Consider the following 19,781-nt stretch of genomic DNA (forward strand, 5'->3'; position numbering starts at 1 on the left):
TTGGGGTCCTCTGGCATAAAAGGTTTGACCAGGTCCTTACAGTCAGGTGCACTTGCTGCAGTGAGGGAAGTGAGAGCCAACAGAAAAACAGCAACAGACAGAGCCATGGTTCAGACAGAGGGTTGAGAATGAGATGGAAGAAGGAGAGACAGTGGCACTGCAGAGGATGTTGCTGAAGCTGCAACAGAAAACGTCTAAAGCTGATTCATCTTCCCTCTGGGGTTTCGAACAAACAAAAAAAGCTGTTGTGCAAGTGCTAATTTGGGGGAGGAGGGGGTTTCTTCATGCTCAGATGCACCAGTGGAGTGGAGTTTTAATGACCATGCAGAGCCAAGCAGGTTTCTTTTACTCAGCATCGAATGGCCAGCTCAACAGCCCACTGTTGCCAATACTGCTCCCCCTGAATGAACTCAGGCAAAGTGCCACGACTTGTCTCGGACTGTTGAGACATTAAGAAAGGCCCTGAAGCAGCTTTTCTTCAGTGGAACGAAGGTTGTTTCCCTGTGGGTGTGTAGACTCCTTGTGGGGACAGTTTAAAAGTTTGACGTCTTCTTTCTCCCCCTCACAGGGATGTTACCCAGCAACAGTCTTTGTTGAAGTTTTTGGGAACAGCGGTGCATTTGAGAAGAGCTGTAGTAGTTTGGATGAAGCGTATAATTCTGACATATGGGTCAGCAGGAAAAGGAAATGTTGAAGCTCAGAAGCCAAACGCTTTTTCTGCATAAGGGTAGACATAAATGACTAGAACACAGTACAGATGAAGATTGAAAGCTATTTTATTTTCCATTTACTTTTCAGTTTACCAAACAGTTATACACTCAACTAACAACATGTATTTAAAGGAGGCATTTAAGTGGACTTTTCAACCATTACTGTACCTGCCAGAATATGCCACAAGCTAGTCAGATTTCACATTTCCTAAACTAAATCATAAAAGTTCAAAGAACTTAGCAGGCAGAGACACACAATGATAAGACTACACATGACAGAGCTTACATGACATGACACCAGCAGGCCTGGTTTTAACGCTATAGGCAATGACCATTGAAAAGTTACTTCACAGGACAATATTATATCAGTGCACATGCAACAACAACACTATTTAGTGCATGTTAAACTGGATATGTTTGGGTGTGTGTAGGCTGTTCAGTGGGCTATGACACCTCCTTGCTCTGCTTTACTTTGCAGTGGGCTGAACATCAGTTTCTTCATCCTCTGTATTCTCTGCAGCAGGTGAAGTAGTTTCCCTGTCATCTGAACACAGATCTGAAATAAGAGAAAAATATTAGTGAAGAAAGAAAATTGACTTTGGTAATTTAATTGGGAAGACACAGAGCTGAAATGAGAGCTGACCTGATCCTCCAAAGTGGTACTCTGGGAGGAATTTAAGACACTCTGCCTGCTTCTTGAAAGTCTCTAAATCAGATGGCTTCAGAGTGCCGGTCCGTGCTTTAAAAGAACAGCCAGAGAAATAAAACATGCAGAGTTATATGGGGAGAAAGAAGAGAAGCCAACTGAGAGAGGACACAAAATAGAGACAAATGGCAGTCATTTCTCCAAATACTGACAAAAAACTGTATTTCTACTCAAATCAGCTATGGAGGGGGAAAAAAAGCCTTACTAAAGAGGAAAAGGTATCGTCCCTTTGATTTGCCATCAGGGAGGAGGGTGGTGTCTTCGGACAGGAGGCATTCTGAGCAGGATTCATAGTACTTTCCGTCATGATATGAAGTGTGGCCGTTGATATTAACTGTGAAACATCAGGAAAACAAAGCATCCACATAAATGTATATGCACAATATTAAAACAAGCACAGAGTGACCTACTGTATGTTTTTATTTTTTTCTATACAGCTATTTGAAATGGTGCACAATAAAATATCACATAAAAATATTAAATAAATATAATAAAAGAATAATAGTAACACATAGTCAGATACTGCAGTCGGAGCCTTGTGTGAGTGTTTTCTTGAAATCCACATACACTGGCTGCATGCATCACACACATAACATTACACAGCATAGAGAGAGATGGTGAGTCAGCAGAAAAATACTGTGAATATTTCCAGATACATACATGTGGTGTGACTGGTCATTCCTGAGATGGTGGCATTGGCTACACCCTGAAGGCATTTATCTTCACTTCTGTAATGAGAAAAAGAAAAAAAAAGTTTCAATCCGAATCAACCTATACAAATTTAACTGTAAATTGTGACAGATTAACTATGTCAAAGTGAAATTAAACATGGCAATGTTGTGGTCATGTGACGGATGATTTGCAGTCAGCAGTGTCCTTACAGGCGGTCGGCCCAGTAGATGGTCATGACTCCGCTGTCTGAGGAAGCCGACAGATCCACCCAAGAGCTGTTCACCGATATCAAGTCGCTTTTCAGGCCAGGCTGGTCCCACGACCCAACATGGAGCACCCATTTCCCATAGATCTGCCACAAACAGGGGCAAAACGTCCACACAACTCACTCACATGACTGGGCTGCTTGTCTATGTTAGAGTGCAATCATACTTTATTATCCAGTGTAGGAATGTAGTAAAACATATACTGTCCAATATACTAATACAATTAATTACCAATTATGTTTTTTGACTGCTAAACAACTAGTTTAATGCATTTTCCTTTTTTAACAGTCTTAGTTATTTGAAATCATGCTGTAGAACATTTGTAACATAATATTACTTAACACCAAAGCAAAACCCTGCAATTCATTTTATATTAACACACAGCGCTGTGCCTCAGAGCCTCACCACATACGAGCAGCTCATAACAAATGATCACTGATACTTACGGGGCTGTGGCTGTCCAGTACCAGAGGCTTCACCAGCTCTTTACAGTCCAGTTCAGATGCAGCACCCAGGGAGGTGAGAGCAAGCAGCGCGAAAACCAGCTGTGCAGCCATAGCTCGAGTCAGCAGGCAGCCAGAGAGCAACCACTAATGTCAGGGATCCTGCCAGCTACAGCCTCCTCAAAGGAACAGGGGAAGTGTTGTGTAACAGTGGGCTGAGCCCACACACACACACACACACACACACACACACACACACACACACACACACACACACACTCCTCTTCAGACACACATCCAGTCAGTAAGGGCTTGTGTCCTATTTATCTTGTTACATAACAGCCAGATGGCAGAGTCTGAAAAACAAGATCCCACCATCTTTCAATATGTGAATACTCCCTGTACAGAGTCACACACATGGACAAACAAATAGAGAGAAAATAAAGACGCACACACACACACACACACACACACACACACACACACACACACAAACACGTCTCTTGTCCTCATCTCTTATTTCAATGGCAGTGGCCAAAAATTTCCATAAACCTTTATTTGCTAATTCATTCAACGCACACAGGATGGACATTTGCTTTGACCTTTAGTAGCTTTGTGTTTCCTCAGGGAAGCTAGCTCTCATACCATCTACTACCTCCCTTTTTCCAGGAAAACATTTTAAATCGGTCGTTCTGTTTTGTTTTGTTTTTGTTGTTTTTTATTAGTGGGGATAATTATTGCTAAAAATTTTAATAATGGTATACACATATGATGTGCTTGTCACAGTATGACAACATACTTCATGTGCTTCCTAGTGAAACAGATATGTGACGTCTACACTAAGAACTCTACAGAGTTCTACACAACAATCCATGTGTGTAGAATTTGTGCAACATGTTATTTGATTGGGTAATGAATCACCAGTTGTGTCCCATGGTCCAATATCTACAATGATTGGTCTTTGAAAGAACCATAGAGATGTCAAGAAAAGATTCAAAGCACATTTTGTGTAGTGGAATGTGCTTCATGTTTTCTTAGTTTGTGTTTTTGCAGCAGATGGTGAATAAAGATCTGCATTAAATCTTAATGGACAAAGTAAGAGGAAGTTAAGTAACTCACATATGAAGCAGGCTACATGCCATCACGTAAATAGTGTGTCTCTTGGTGTGTCTTTATTGGTGCACTGAAAATGGTTTGAGGCTGTATGACGGAGTATTAGGGCCACACTAAATAAATAAATAAATACAATTTTGAAATTACGAGAATAAAGTCGTAATATTACCAGAATAAAGTCGTAATAATACGAGAATAAAGTTGTAATAATATGAGAATAATGTAATAATAATACAAGAAAGCAGATGTAACCACCGATAGCCTTGCAGTCGACCACTACCAGACAGCTCCTCTTCGACAAAAGAAGCAATTTCTTCCAAGTCCATGTGGTTCTTTCTTCGTCGTTTGCACAATCATTTCAAAGTCCTGATACTGATAAAAAAATTTTGATGCTGATGTGCCAAAAGATTAAGTATTTCCTTATTTGTGAAACCGATACCAAAGTACTTTACAAGATGCTCAACCCTCATTTTAACGCAGGGGGAAGACTGCTCTGTCTTGTAAGAGTTCTCATAAAATGATGTAATATTACGACTTTATTCTCATAGATAGATAGATAGATAGATAGATAGATAGATAGATAGATAGATAGATAGATAGATAGATAGATAGATGGACAGAAATACCTTATTTATCCCCGGGAAATTATAATGTTATAGCAGCTGATTAGGGGGGGGACCTAATATTTTGACTGTTACATTATTCTCGTATTATTATGACTTTATTCTCGTCACATTACGACTTTTTTCTCGTAATATTACGGCTTTATTCTCATATTACTATTGGTAGTGTTGGTAGTGTCAGCTATATTTGCAGAGAGACAGAAAGTACAAATGTGTTGCATTATGTAAAACAAAATCATGAAAACATACACTGTTTCCTTTTGTTAAGCTTTATATGCATAAAAGAAAAAAGGCATTTTAGTAGCATCCATCATGATTCATGAATCTGACAGTAAATGTGAAATCAGTCTATTTGGTTCAACTAACTTCAACAGGTAAGTAGTTCTTTGTTTTTACAAGGCAGAAACAAACTTTAAAAAGCTATAATCCATCTTGTCTCCCTTTGCAGCATGAAAAAAGCTGTTCTCTTCATTCATATATATCAAGACATCTGTAACAAGCATACTTGAATACAAATTTGACTCATGGAGGACTCAGGTATCAGGATTTGAGGTGCAGGTGACTACAGTTGCGTCAACATGTGTTGCTCTATTGTTCTTCCTCCTTTGCATCTGTGGCATCAGGGCACAGGTCTGAAACAGAGGCAGGAAATCAGGTTGCATCTTACTGTTTACTGTGTGCGTAGTGGCAAAGACAGCGAGAGGCCGCAGCATCTTACCTTTGTTTTCTCCAAAGTGGAATTCTGGTGGAAAGTTGAGGCACGCAGCCTGTTTCTTAAAGTGTTCCAGATGAGAGGCATCCAATGTCCCAGACTTTGCTGTAGGGCAGGCAGAGGGAGGTAAAAGTTAATGTTATCTCAGTTACCTAGTCAAAACATCTATTAAATAAATATTTAAATTCAGAGTTTTGGGGTTTTACACATTGGTGTACATAAGGGGTGATGCAAACAGTTACAGACAGCTGTGAACTCACTTAAGAGGTAGAGGTTTCTGCCTTTTTTGGTATCCCCGTTTTTGCCCTTCATCACTGAGTCATCTGTCCAGAGGAGGCAGTCAGGGCAGGTCACCAGGTGCCTCCCAACATTCTCATAAGTGGTGGAGTTAAAGTGGACTATTAGAGGTCGAAAGAAGATTAACATATTGTTATGTATTTCCAGTAATCATGAGTTAAAGAACATTTAATAATATGTATCATAATTTACTTACATGTCGCCTTGGTGGAGTTTCCTGTGAAGGTGCAATTAGTGCTTCCAAGATGACATTTTCCATCCATCCTTGAAAGGAGAGGAGAATATAATAAGCATATAAAGTCTTATGCACTGGTTGCATTAAAGGTATTAACTTTCAAAAGATCAACAATTACATTTTGTCTGCCCAGCGGAGGGTCATGTCTTCACTATCAGGTATGGGTGAGAGTTCAATCCAGGAGCTAGTGATAGTTTTAAATTCCTTCAGGAAGTCTTTGTTGTCTGATGTTCCAACATGGAATATCCATTTTCCAGAAATCTAGACACATACATGCAAAATTAAAACTCATATTCTATCTAGCAACTTTGTATTAAAATATAATATAAAATGTTGGTGAGGAGATTTTGGAGCACAAATATAACAATCCTCTTAGTTTTATGAAGTGCCTTTGAAATCTAATTAGGACAATGCATGGTCCATTTTAACAATATGCACATTATTTGTCCAACCTGCAAATTACAGTTAGTATTGCTGATAACTGTTCAGACTTCAGACTCACAGTGCACATTTAACACCAACACAACCAAATAAAGAAGTTAAAGAAACTTCCAAACACACATTCTCCTTCTAATCCCAAATATTGGGCCTTCATGAACTTAGAATAAAAACAGAAAACCGTTTTTGCTATCAGTTATATTAACAAACAATAACAATATGAGTTTTAAGTTAGATTATGCAAAACAACCAGTGTAAAGCATTTTAAAACAAATCAAAATCCAGAATAAAGATCCTTTATCCTGATTAGAAATGCTGAGGACAACTTACCTGGCTTCGCTCCTCCAGAGGTTTCACCAGCTCTTCACATTCTGGATCCGCTGCAGCAGTCAGAGAGGAGAAAGCCAACAAAGCTAAACAAAACTGAACAACCATGGTTAAAAGTCAAATGACAGCCAACTGTATACCAGAGCAAGAACAGGATCACTCTATTCTAGGAAGGTCACAGTGAAGACTAGCCGAGGTGGAGTGATATAAATAAGGAGGAGAAAGTTTTGGGCGGGGTTGAAGAGTAACATGTCAAGTGGGCAGACTACAGTTTGTTTCTCAAATGGTGGGATTGTGTAACAAATGGTTGGCATTGATCTCTCCACAGACCAAAGAGTGTATGTACAGGAGTTTTGGCACTGCAAGAGATATATACTATATTTGAAGATAACTCCTTTATTTGGTGTTGTATATTGAGTAGCAATGATGTGAAGATGTGTTGAAGAGAAGTCCGCTGACACCGTCTTGATTGTATTTAAAGGTTTATTACAAAAAGTTCAGCATCAATACAAGCACCGCGGAGCTTGGAGAGCATCCAGCCAAATGAACAACTCTGTCTATTTTGCATCGAACATAGGTTTATATAGGTCTGTTGTTTACTCCAAAAATGGAAAGAAACATCTGGATTCAATCCAAATATGTAAGGTATAAAGGGGAGATGGGGAGTAGAGTTCAGAGGCCATTGAGAGGCCCCTAAAACATTCCATAGTAAGAATGATGTCATTGAACCTCATGAACTTCTAACACTACATATGGTAACAAAATATCATTTCAACTTATACCAAAATGTAATTTAACTTTATAAGCTTTAAGGTAAGCCTTCAGATACTACATTGGTTTTCTGGTGCAGAAGATGGGAAATAATGTTTCATATATGGTAAAGGTTTATTGTGTTTGCCAGACATTTTTAAGCTATATCAAGAAAAATACTGTGGCATTCTTTGTGGTTCTGCCAAAGGTTCCCTCCTACTGTTTTCTGTTGCGGGATGAATTATTCTTTCTGTGGGCGATCGTACTCTCACTCTTTCTCTGTGTGTATTGTGTGATTGAGGAAAGAATGAAAGAAAGAGATGAGAGAGATGCAATATCCAAAGATCACATAATCTGAGGTGTTCTGTGCATATATACATTAATCTATATGTGTTGCTGACATTATTGGGGTTGCACATGGAGTTTCACAGGCAGTGAGTAAATAAGTGAATAAGAATTGCAGTGCTGACTGTGCTGTTTACTAAAGCTGTCACATGAAAACTTTCTTTTGAACTCTTTGACTTGTAAGAGTGTGCTGCTGCATATAATAATGTGGCAACTACATTATAACTACAGAACAACAGGCTTTTATTTCACTATGTGTCGACCTCTAAAGCTAGCAAAAGTGTTATACTGGATTCCAGCCACAGTGTAAATCAATTTGTGAAAAGGCTGTTAGTGCCCTGATTCCCCCAGTTACCGTAATTAGTGCTCCAACAATCACTATGAGGCCTATTTATCCTGTTATATAACAGCCAGATGACAGAGTCTGTATAACTAGACCCCACCATCTTTCAATATGTGAATACTCCCTGTACAGAGTCACACACATACACACACAAATAGAGAGAAAATAAACTCTCTCACACACACACACACACACACACACACACACACACACACACACACACACACACACGTCTCTTGTCCTCATCTCTTATTTCAATGGCAGTGGCTTCTAAACACTACAAACATTTCCATAAACCTTTATTTGATAATTTATTCAACACACACAAGACGGACATTTGCTTTGACCTTTAGTAGCTTTGTGTTTCCTCAGGGAAGGTACTAGCTCTCATAACATCTACTACCTCCCATTTTCCAGAAAAACATTTTAGATCAGTCGTTCTGTTTTTTGGGTTTTTTTTTTTTTAGTAGTGGGGATAATTATTACAAAAAATTAGAATAATGGTAATCCACATATGATGTGCTTGTCATAGTATGACAACATACTTCATGTGCTTCCTAGTGAAACAGATATGTGACGTCTACACTAAGAACTCTACACAACAATCCATGTGTGTAGAGTTTGTGCAACATGCTATTTGTCAATATTGGGTAATGAATCACCAGTTGTGTCCCATGGCCCAATATCTACAATGATTGGTCTTTGAAAGAACCATAGGGATGTCAAGAAAAGATTCAAAGCACATTTTGTGTAGTGGAATGTGCTTCATGTTTTCTTAGTTTGTGTTTTTGCAGCAGATGGTGAATAAAGATCTGATTAAATCTTAATGGACACAGTAAGAGGAAGTTAAGTAACTCACACATGAAGTAGGCTACATGCCATCATGTAAATGGTGTGTCGCTTGGTGTGTGAAAGTTTCACTCTTTATTGGTGCACTGAAAATGGTTTGAGGCTGAGTTATGTAACACACACAAAAAAAAAAATGCATTCAATTGTATGTTTAATTGTTAATAACAGCGTCAGGCAAAACTTTTTCTTAAGTTATTTTTTTGGCCTTTTTATTGCCTTTATTTGATATAGACAGCCGAAGATAGACAGGAAAGGGGGTAGTGTTGTATATTAAGTAGCGATGATGTGGAGATGTATTGAAGAGAAGTCCGCTGACACCGTCTTGATTGTACATAAAGGTTTATTACAAAAAAATCCAGCATCAATACAAGCCCCGGGAGCTTGGAGAGCATCTCATGGAGGACTCAGGTATCAGGATTTGAGGTGCAGGTGACTACAGTTGCGTCAACATGTGTTGCTCTATTGTTCTTCCTCCTTTGCATCTGTGGCATCAGGGCACAGGTCTGAAACAGAGGCAGGAAATCAGGTTGCATCTTACTGTTTACTGTGTGCGTAGTGGCAAAGACAGCGAGAGGCCGCAGCATCTTACCTTTGTTTTCTCCAAAGTGGAATTCTGGTGGAAAGTTGAGGCACGCAGCCTGTTTCTTAAAGTGTTCCAGATGAGAGGCATCCAATGTCCCAGACTTTGCTGTAGGGCAGGCAGAGGGAGGTAAAAGTTAATGTTATCTCAGTTACCTAGTCAAAACATCTATTAAATAAAGAATTTAAATTCAGAGTTTTGGGGTTTTACACATTGGTGTACATAAGGGGTGATGCAAACAGTTACAGACAGCTGTGAACTCACTGAAGAGGTAGAGGTTTCTGCCTTTTTTGGTATCCCCGTTTTTGCCCTTCATCACTGAGTCATCTGTCCAGAGGAGGCAGTCAGGGCAGGTCACCAGGTGCCTCCCAACATTCTCATAAGTGGTGGAGTTAAAGTGGACTATTAGAGGTCGAAAGAAGATTAACATATTGTTATGTATTTCCAGTAATCATGAGTTAAAGAACATTTAATAATATGTATCATAATTTACTTACATGTCGCCTTGGTGGAGTTTCCTGTGAAGGTGCAATTAGTGCTTCCAAGATGACATTTTCCATCCATCCTTGAAAGGAGAGGAGAATATAATAAGCATATAAAGTCTTGCACTGGTTGCATTAAAGGTATTAACTTTCAAAAGATCAACAATTACATTTTGTCTGCCCAGCGGAGGGTCATGTCTTCACTATCAGGTATGGGTGAGAGTTCAATCCAGGAGCTGTTGATAGTTTTAAATTCCTCCAGGACGTCTTTGTTGTCTGATGTTCCAACATGGAATATCCATTTTCCAGAAATCTAGACACATACATGCAAAATTAAAACTCATATTCTATCTAGCAACTTTGTATTAAAATATAATATAAAATGTTGGTGAGGAGATTTTGGAGCACAAATATAACAATCCTCTTAGTTTTATGAAGTGCCTTTGAAATCTAATTTGGACAATGCATGGTCCATTTTAACAATATGCACATTATTTGTCCAACCTGCAAATTACAATTAGTATTGCTAATAACTGTTCAGACATTCTTTATGTTAAAGTTAAAGAAACCACCGAACACACATTCTCCTTCTAGCTTGTGGATGCTTGTGGCTCTCAAATCCCAAATATTGGGCCTTCATGAACATAGAATAAAAACAGAAAACCGTTTTTGCTATCAGTTATATTAACAAACAATAACAATATGAGTTTTAAGTTAGATTATGCAAAACAACCAGTGTAAAGCCTTTTAAAACAAATCAAAATCCAGAATAAAGATCCTTTATCCTGATTAGAAATGCTGAGGACAACTTACCTGGCTTCGCTCCTCCAGAGGTTTCACCAGCTCTTCACATTCTGGATCCGCTGCAGCAGTCAGAGAGGAGAACGCTAACAAAGCTAAACAAAACTGAACAACCATGGTTAAAAGTCAAATGACAGCCAACTATATACCAGAGCAAGAACAGGATCACTCTATTCTAGGAAGGCCACAGTGAAGACTAGCCGAAGTGGAGTGATATAAATAAGGAGGAGAAAGTTTTGGGCGGGGGTTGAAGAGTAACATGTCAAGTGGATAGACTACAGTTTGTTTGTCAAATGGTGGGATTGTGTAACAAATGGTTTGCATTGATCTCTCCACAGACCAAAGAGTGTATGTACAGGAGTTTTGGCACTGCAAGAGATATATACTATATTTGAAGATAACTCCTTTATTTGGTTTTCTGGTGCAGAAGATGGGAAATAATGTTTCATATATGGTAAAGGTTTATTGTGTTTGCCAGACATTTTTAAGCTATATCAAGAGAAATACTGTGGTATTCTTTGTGGTTCTGCCAAAGGTTCCCTCCTACTGTTTTCTGTTGCGGGATGAATTATTCTTTCAGTGGGCGATCATACTCTCACTCTTTCTCTGTGTGTATTGTGTGATTGAGGAAAGAACGAAAGAAAGAGATGAGAGAGATGCAATAACCAAAGATCACATAATCTGAGGTGTTCTGTGCATATATACATTAATCTACATGTGTTGCTGACATTATTGGGGTTGCACATGGAGTTTCACAGGCAGTGAGTAAATAAGTGAATAAGAATTGCAGTGCTGACTGTGCTGTTTACTAAAGCTGTCACATGAAAACTTTCTTTTGAACTCTTTGACTTGTAAGAGTGTGCTGCTGCATATAATAATGTGGCAACTACATTATAACTACAGAACAACGGGCTTTTATTTCACTATGTGTCGACCTCTAAAGCTAGCAAAAGTGTTATACTGGATTCCAGCCACAGTGTAAATCAATTTGTGAAAAGGCTGTTTCTGCCCTGATTCCCCGCGTTACCGTGATTTGTGCTCCAACAATCACTATGAGGCTGTAATACGTTGGGCAACAAGTGCTCGGATCCATGGTGTCTTCATGAACAGACCATATATTTTACTTAAAGGAACAATCAACATTTTGGTAAATACGCTTATTCGCTTTCTGGTGGAGAGTTAGATGAGGAGATCGATACCACTCTCAATGCTATACACTAAATATGAAGCTGTAGCCAGCAATGCTTTGCTTAGCTTAGCATAAAGACTCGAAATAGGGAACACTTACCACCTCTTAAGCTAATTAACAAGTTGTTTCTTGTTGTCTATTCAATACAAAACCTGAAGGGCAGAAATAGCTATTCGAGGTTATATGCTGGTGTAAGCTAACTGCCTGCTCGCTGTAGTTTTATATTCAGGACCAGTGTGCGGGATTTAGTGTCATCTAGGAGTATGTACAGCCTGTGCCAGTATAAAAAGAGTTCTCCTCTGGGTTGTTTCAATTTAGTTCCTTTATACAGTCTCATAGTTGCAGAGAAAGAACTGATGAATGTAGCAGAGTCACCAAGGGAAAAGAAATAGGGAAGAAGAGACGTGGACAGAAACAATGGAGGGATGGGGGGATAGTAGAAGGACGGAGCCTTGGCCAAATGTTCTGACTACGCAGGTGATGGTGGAGGAAAAGTCACTGGCCTAAATGACATCACATCCTGTCTATCTGCTTTTGAAACTGATCCACACTAGGAGATTGTTTTATCTGGGATCCGATGAAATTGAAAGCAATTAGGCCACAAGTTGATTCTTGGGTTCCTGGTTCACTGAAGTGTGGTCAGATGCAGAGTGGAACCAAAGTACAACCCCAAGTCTGCACTGAGACAAAGGCAGACATTGCACTATGATGCCCAGTGATTCCAGATGTCAAGGGGTCACTACATTCCTTGTCCGGAGTGAAAACATAGTCCAAGTGATAATAAATGCTCTTCGTACAGCCAGTGTTTGGTTTGTTCGTTCTGTACTGTAGTTAAACGGCAGTTAAACATGTGGACTCTGTAGAAGGGGACCCGCTTCTTCTATAGATAAAAACGGCTCATTCTAAGGTAATAAAAACTTATATCCAGGTTATTGTACACTAATAAAATGTGCCTATGAATATTCAGCTTTTGCCAATAGAGCCACCTAAATGTTATACACTGGACCTTTAATGGAAAGACATGACAGTGGTATCAATCTTCTGATTTAATTCTCATTATTTCCAAAACTATTTTTCATTTATTTAAAAAGAAAAACCTGTATTTATCATGGTAGACTCTACAGTCAGGCGGTTCACACTTGAAAGCTGTCCAACTTCCTTGCTTAGGGCATCTCAGTGGTTGTAGCTACGGGACTGGTTGTCTGAGGGAGGGACCTTGCCTTTTCCCCAAACAGATTCATCAGATGGTAGCAGGATAAATCAGGATAGATTATTTTCACTTTACCTACACACATTTATCTGGCAAAATCTCAGCGACCTTCTGGTTACAGGCCCACATCTCTAGACCAATGTTCCCAAAATTCAGTCACAAAGTGGGTGGCAGCCAGTTCCAGTAATCCTGGAACAAAGCTTAGTTGAAAAAAATGGCCTTGGCAGGCTCACAATCGGACTTTGTTCCTAAATGTAGTCACAATGGAGACACTGCTGTGCTGTACAATACAAGGACATAACAAGTGATAACCTTAAATTCCCTCAAATATACCCTGAAGTGACTTTGTTCATGTACACACAGTGCTTACAAATGAAAAGAGCTGACACTTTGACTAAGGGAAGAGAAGATTTATACTAGCATATTCAAAACCCATGAAATACTTCTCTGTGTATTTACAAAAACATAATACAAGAATAAAAAAGAGAAAATGAACACATCACAAATGGAGTCCCACATACTGCCACAAAACAGAAAACATGATCCAATTTACAAATGCATCTTCTTGTACTCCCACTTATGGCTTCAGTCTAGCACAAAACAAAATAAAATATCTCTGTTCAGTTGTGATGGTGCATCATCAGTCCATCCCTCCGTTTTGCAATAATTCCCTCCAGATTTTTCTTTAAATAATAATAATATCAAATACACATACAAGACAGAGGAGCTACATTTGTGAGCTGTACACTTTGCAGTTAGGGAGGGGAAAGGAGAATGTTCACAGGCATATCAACCTTTTGTACATGATGATAATACATCTTGGGCAGTGAAAAAAGTTTAAAACATTGATTAAAAACAAGCTTATTTAGCTTTCTGTACCAACCAACCTTTTACATCACACTGAGATCACAGTTTATCCGGATGACAATAAAGTATGAGTGACCAAAGTGACTTAATAAGCTTGTGTCTTGCAGTTTACCATCCATAATGGTCATCTGTTTTTGAGTTCTTTTTCTCTCTTATTTTGACATCCAGAGAATGTGGGACGTTGCGGCTCCAGGACATTTGGATAAAGGTTTAAATAACTAGATTCGAGACAGGCCTCAGCAAACAAAACCAACAAATCACATGTACAGGTTCAGTGTCCCCTTTTTGTTAAATAACATGGCCACATGCAGTATCTTTTGCTCATCCCCATTTTAAACTTTGTCCTGTGATCGTGCAGTGGACAGATTATAAAATCCTACAAAAGGAAATTCGGTATACCGCTCATACTGGGGAGTCTTGCTCTTTGAATCGCAAGAAAAGGTTTATCACTGAATACCGAAAGAGGCAACACTTGATTATGAAAAAACTTTCAGTCCTATCCTCACTGCTCTCTCCAGTTATGTACGTTTTGGATAAAGAAAAAAACATTATTACTCTTACGAAATAGAAAGTTGAATTCATAAGCAATAAAACTCACATTTCTCAGTTCAGTACACTTCTGGGGTTTTGCTTCCTGAGCCTTACTTCTGGTATGACCAGTAGCTTTTGATTGCTGAATGTTAGCTAATGTTACCAAAATTTAGCTAGATATTCGCTATAATGGGGCCACTTACTAAGCCATTTTAATCCATCACTGGACCATATGACTCTCACTGTATCGGTCTTAGCATTTACCATTATCCTATCCTGTAATCATCACTTGCAGCAACACTGGCCACTGTTCAACACAATTAACATAGTCTCACTTTAAGCCTTGAAAAAGTTATTTTCCCCCAATAACCATTCAATGTGACTTTAAATTCAAAATGCAGGCAAATATTCCAGGATGTGCTGAAGGCTTTCTGCAAATCAGGGTTAAAGTCTGACCAAAGAGCTGACTCTGATCTGCACTTCATTTGCCAAATCAGGCCTTGCAAACATGTGATACGGGGGAGGCAGAAGTAATATATCTTACATTTTCCACATTTGTGGCCAAGTTTGGGGATGAAAATTGAAAAACTTCTTAGTATAAAACATAAAATACAATGTTAGTGGTCATCTTAGACAACCACAACATTTGAAAAGACTTTAAATTACTAGACTACAAATATCTGCACAAGCCTCAAATAAACCTCATGGTAAAATGAGTGTGATGTCTCTGTTCCAGTAATGGACAAAATAATTTGCCAAGAAAAGACAAAAGATGGTCCTTGTGACATCCAGTCAGATTAAATTTCATCATCAATCAAAAAGTATTTGTATCTCTTTAGATCCTTAAAATGGATAATTTAGGATAAATGGCCTTTTGTTTCTGGGCATGAACTTTCTGGGTGTGATATGATGCAAAAGGCGGAGACATCTGTCTGTGACTGTGACTGGAGTGTGTGCACAGTCTCATACACACTGTACGCAAATATACAAAGAGTTCTCCTCTGGGTTGTTTCAATTTGGTTCCTTTGTACAGTCTCATAGTTTCAGAGGAAGAACTGATCAATGTAGCAGAGTCACCACTTAGAACGGGAGAAGAAATAGGGGAGAAGAGACGTGGACAGAAACAATGGAGGGATGGGGGGATAGTAGAAGGACGGAGCCTTGGCCAAAAGTCCTGACTATGCAGGTGGTGGTGGAGGAAGAGTCACTGGCCTAGATGACATCACATCCTGTCCCTCTGCTTTTCACCGATCCACACCAGCTTACTGAGTGACTGACCAAATGTGCCTCCAGAGCCTTCACACGCTCATCGTCATGTTTGGAGAATACTGCAGAGATAAGATGGGGAGAAATACGTATGTGTGAGTGTGTGTGAAAAAGAGATTCTTTCATCTGGGATCCGATAAAGTTGAAATCAATTAGGCCACAAGTTGATTCTTGGGTTCCTGGAAGTGTGGTCAGATGCCGAGTAGAACCAAAGTACAACCCCAAGTCTGCACTGAGACAAAGGCAGACACTGCACTATTAAGCCACATGATTCCAGATGTCAAAGGGCCACTACATTCCTTGTCCGGAGTGAAAACATAGTTTAAGTGATACCTAATGTTCTTATCTGGCTTTCCTCAAGCTAACCAGGGTGAACCCTCTGGTGCACCCATACATACCCACACAGATGAGAAATACATACATGGTGCCAAACACAAACTTTTAAAAGATATAAAAGTTTTCACTGTTATACAGCAGGACCCTGAATTAGAAACCCAATTCCAAAATGCTCTGAATTGTTTATTGACATTAAAAAAACTTCTCAAACATTGAAGAAAAAGTTTAAAATTAGGGGAAATATGCTTGTTTGGTTGCTTTCTTCCTTACACTAATACAATAACACATTTGTATGGTTAATATCTACAGATAGCAGCTACTTAGCTTGGCCTTTTAGCAACAAAATCTACCTACCAGCACCTCTGAAGATTACTAATAAACACATTATATCCTTATATTTTGTTCATTTAATCCCTAGTGACTTTCTGGACTTTTGTTGTCACAGTGAGGTTTCCAGGCAACCAGTGGAAAGTCCAGAAAGTCACTGCTCTCAGCCGAGAAATAGTCCAATACATAAATCCCCATATACACTTTGGTGTATCAGATATAATATGTTCACTAGTAAAACTGGTGCTAGTAAGTGGACTTTTTGTTCTCCTTTGGACAGAGCCAGGCTAGCTGTTTCCCAGTTTTATGCTTAGCTAAGGTAATTGGCTGCCGGCTATAGCTTAAATTTTACTGTACAGATTTGAGAGGGAGCAAATATGTGTATTTGCCAAAATGTCAAACTAATCTTTAAAAAGCAACATTTTGTAAATCCATTTTTAACCTAAAGGTCCAGTGTGTAACATTTAGAAGGATATATTGGCAAATGGAAACAGAATATAATATTCATATGTATGTTTTCATTAGTGTATAATCACCTGAATAAAAATCTTTGTGGTTTGGTTACCTTAGAATGAGCCTATGTACAGACACCACGGATCGCCTTCCATGGATTCCACCATGTTGAACCACCACGTCTCTAGAGTAGCTCAGAGTGGACAAACCAAACACTGGCTGTAGATAGGGCCTTTCGCATTGTACACAAGGTTTGTGTCCTCCCACACTTTGCCCTGTTTGTCATTCTCAGGTTGTTAGTTGCAATCTGCATATTCACCGCTAGATGCCACTAAATCCTACACACTGGTCCTTTAACCTCAACAGTTATGGTATGAAGCCTGAGATCCCTGTAATCATACCAGACAGTAGATGACAATTTACTTACACTTTCATTCTGAAAAGGGTTAAGGAAGTTTCCTCCCATCTCTCCATCCTCCCTGGGGGTCCCAGGCTGGTTACTCATACTTAGGTTACCAGGAGAGTTCTGTAATAAAGACGTATTTAATACACACATTACTATTAAGTTAAGTGTATGCGACTAAAGCTACAAAAACCAGATGTGCAGTGAAATTGCGAACAGGAGTTTCAAAGTAGATAAATATCTTCTCCTACCTTGGGGAGACTGTCCATATCACCTGACCCTGAGAGAGGGAACACAAGTATGAAAAGATCACAATTCACTGTTAGTAAATCGATGCTTGTTTATCTTAAGTTATGTGACAAATTAGGGAAAAAACATAATCAGAGATTTAGTGTCACTGCGGCACACACTATACGAGCTACTTATTCCTGATACCTAATGATCCATTCATGTGATGGGGCTCCATACCAGCCATTCCCCCTAATGGACCATCGCCACCTGCACCCATAGGGAACTGGGGAGAAAATACACAGGAGACAATGATAATGAATGATCTGTAACAAAATTAACCATTAACAAAGCAACAAAAAGTAAAAACAATACAATTTTTTTTTTTTATATCAAAGAGCTATTACACCCACACACAAATTCCGTAAGCATCTGCACTTCAGTAGACACAGTGATATACAGAGAGAAAAATGTCTCACATTTGGTCGGCTTCCACCTGGAGGGACTGTGTTTATCATAGTGTACATGTTGTCACCAGAGTTGGTTGAATCTGACATAACAAATGGAAATCAATAAAAGGGTTAGAGAGCATAAACAGAAACACACACACACACATGCATATACAGAGCTTACCTGCTGGACTTGGCATTATTGGGGTCCCAGGTGGCCCACCTCCTCCTGGAGGTCCCTGAAATTACAGTTTTGGTTTTAATAAGATTCATACATGAACTAATGAAAAGCAACCTGTACAACTAGTGAACAGCAGCAGTTTAAACTCAAACATACATACCACATAACTTCCTGGAGATGCAGAAGAGTAAGGGGTCTGAAAAAATACAGTAGGAAATGATGAAATAAATCAAATAACTCTCTGTTTGGTGTCTTTGTTATAGCACTTACTGAATTGGAGTTTGGAGGATTTGGCCAGGGTCTACCCCCACCAGGTCCCCTGGAACACACACACACATACACACACACATTAGTTTTCTGCTTTTGGCAGGCTTCTTCGTTTCCAATTCATTTGGGCAGAGTTGGCAACAACAAGTTCTTCAGTTGCCCAAGAGAGGTGATGGGAACAACATTTAAAAAAGGAAGACAAAATAGAGCAAAGCTGGCTCCTAGCGCCGCGTGTAGACCTCTAATAGCTATGAACAAACAGTAAAGTTGTAATCAAAAGCTACATACTGTAAAGGAAATGGCTGACTGCATCTATTGTAGTCAGAGATTAAGGACATTTTCAGTTTAATTCTGTCCCCTCTGAGTGAGAGACATGTGGGAGGTCATTTATATTTACATTGTATGCCTATGGGTAACAATATGTAGATACCACTCACATGTTCATGCCAGGCATCCCGGGACCAACCAGGGCATTCAGTGGTGGTCTCATCCCACCTCCATAGTTCTAAAACAAAAACACCAAAATGCCCTCAGCTGTGTCTACATGACAGTAACTATCAAAACCAATGCTTTGTAAATATCCCCACAAATCATTGGGTCCCATACCTGGGGTCCTAGTGGTACCATGCCTCTGGGTGGAGTCATCCGTTGCATTGGTCCTCCCATATTTGGATGTCCTGGAACATAGATAAACAGTCAAACCACAACCAGCCATTAGTTTGTTCCAGAGCCATGAATTCAGACTGGGGTAAGTTTTATATTGTTCAGTCATCCATTTTTGGTACACTGTACACTGTATTGTTTCAAAACCCCAAGAACACATACATTTTTGAGATCATGTGACCTGTGTGTCTGTCACCAACTATCATACAACATTTACAGTTCAGAGAGAGTTGAGTTGAGTTGAACAGTAACTGAACATCCTGAGTCTTTTAACCCTCTACATAATTTATGTGTTGTCTGGAGGAGTGAGTAGTTTGTGTAAATGTACTTATAAAAGGATGAGTAGAGATCTTATTATCAACAAATCCCATAAAGAGACTAAACCATCAATGAAAGCATTGTGCTAAGTACTGTCTGTGTAGACTGATGTATGTATCTTATGTTTCCAAGGCGTAGAACTTCCTTGTCCTCCAAAAACTATAAACTGTATAACTAAAACACATAAAGATGCCATACTGTTGCATTGGGTGACATATTAATTCATTTTGAAGAACAAGGCAAATTATCTTATTCCTCACATCTTATCAAAAACAACAAAAGTATATAAAACCTCTTTTTAGAGCATGCTCTGTGATCTCCACTGGACTTACAAATACAAATGCAGTTCTTTCTAAATAAACTATAGCAACCAACGTACTGAATAAATATGTCTTTACTGT

General features: G+C 39.1%; 3 protein-coding genes across 5 annotated transcripts in view; all 3 read right to left on the minus strand.

Moving 5' to 3' along the window:
- Nucleotides 1-758: 758 nt before the first annotated feature.
- On the minus strand, nucleotides 759-2,992 carry LOC127375721 (uncharacterized). The gene is made up of 6 exons (XM_051421898.1): nucleotides 2,801-2,992; nucleotides 2,298-2,440; nucleotides 2,077-2,144; nucleotides 1,622-1,750; nucleotides 1,354-1,449; nucleotides 759-1,266 (listed from the first exon to the last, which is right to left on the minus strand). Exons 1-6 carry the CDS (start codon nucleotides 2,909-2,911, stop codon nucleotides 1,178-1,180), a joined length of 636 nt encoding a protein of 211 aa, XP_051277858.1. The 5' UTR covers nucleotides 2,912-2,992; the 3' UTR covers nucleotides 759-1,177.
- Nucleotides 2,993-4,786: 1,794 nt separating this feature from the next.
- Nucleotides 4,787-10,890, minus strand: LOC127375465 (uncharacterized). 3 transcript variants are annotated; one of them, XM_051421348.1, is made up of 6 exons: nucleotides 10,705-10,890; nucleotides 5,896-6,038; nucleotides 5,739-5,806; nucleotides 5,506-5,643; nucleotides 5,252-5,350; nucleotides 4,787-5,165 (listed from the first exon to the last, which is right to left on the minus strand). In XM_051421348.1, exons 1-6 carry the CDS (start codon nucleotides 10,807-10,809, stop codon nucleotides 5,122-5,124), a joined length of 597 nt encoding a protein of 198 aa, XP_051277308.1. In that variant the 5' UTR covers nucleotides 10,810-10,890; the 3' UTR covers nucleotides 4,787-5,121. The 3 variants fall into 3 exon arrangements, with proteins under 3 accessions (XP_051277308.1, XP_051277307.1, XP_051277306.1); XM_051421347.1 differs by lacking the exon at nucleotides 10,705-10,890 and adding an exon at nucleotides 6,546-6,729; XM_051421346.1 differs by lacking the exons at nucleotides 4,787-5,165; nucleotides 5,252-5,350; nucleotides 5,506-5,643; nucleotides 5,739-5,806; nucleotides 5,896-6,038 and adding exons at nucleotides 9,152-9,332; nucleotides 9,419-9,517; nucleotides 9,674-9,811; nucleotides 9,907-9,974; nucleotides 10,062-10,204 and having other exon boundaries at nucleotides 10,705-10,885.
- Nucleotides 10,891-13,486: 2,596 nt separating this feature from the next.
- Nucleotides 13,487-19,781, minus strand: part of ssbp2a (single stranded DNA binding protein 2a) — a 55,436-nt gene continuing 49,141 nt past the window's right edge. The window contains exons 8-17 of the mRNA XM_051421342.1: nucleotides 19,006-19,076; nucleotides 18,837-18,904; nucleotides 18,403-18,451; nucleotides 18,293-18,328; nucleotides 18,136-18,190; nucleotides 17,982-18,052; nucleotides 17,710-17,788; nucleotides 17,526-17,554; nucleotides 17,299-17,397; nucleotides 13,487-15,817 (exon numbers count right to left, since the gene is read on the minus strand). Of these exons, the coding sequence (XP_051277302.1) occupies nucleotides 15,788-15,817; nucleotides 17,299-17,397; nucleotides 17,526-17,554; nucleotides 17,710-17,788; nucleotides 17,982-18,052; nucleotides 18,136-18,190; nucleotides 18,293-18,328; nucleotides 18,403-18,451; nucleotides 18,837-18,904; nucleotides 19,006-19,076 (587 nt within the window). The 3' untranslated portion in view covers nucleotides 13,487-15,787. The remainder of the gene's footprint in view (nucleotides 15,818-17,298; nucleotides 17,398-17,525; nucleotides 17,555-17,709; nucleotides 17,789-17,981; nucleotides 18,053-18,135; nucleotides 18,191-18,292; nucleotides 18,329-18,402; nucleotides 18,452-18,836; nucleotides 18,905-19,005; nucleotides 19,077-19,781) is intronic.

Source organism: Dicentrarchus labrax, unplaced genomic scaffold (assembly GCF_905237075.1).
Source record: "Dicentrarchus labrax unplaced genomic scaffold, dlabrax2021, whole genome shotgun sequence".
Taxonomy (NCBI): domain Eukaryota; kingdom Metazoa; phylum Chordata; class Actinopteri; family Moronidae; genus Dicentrarchus; species Dicentrarchus labrax.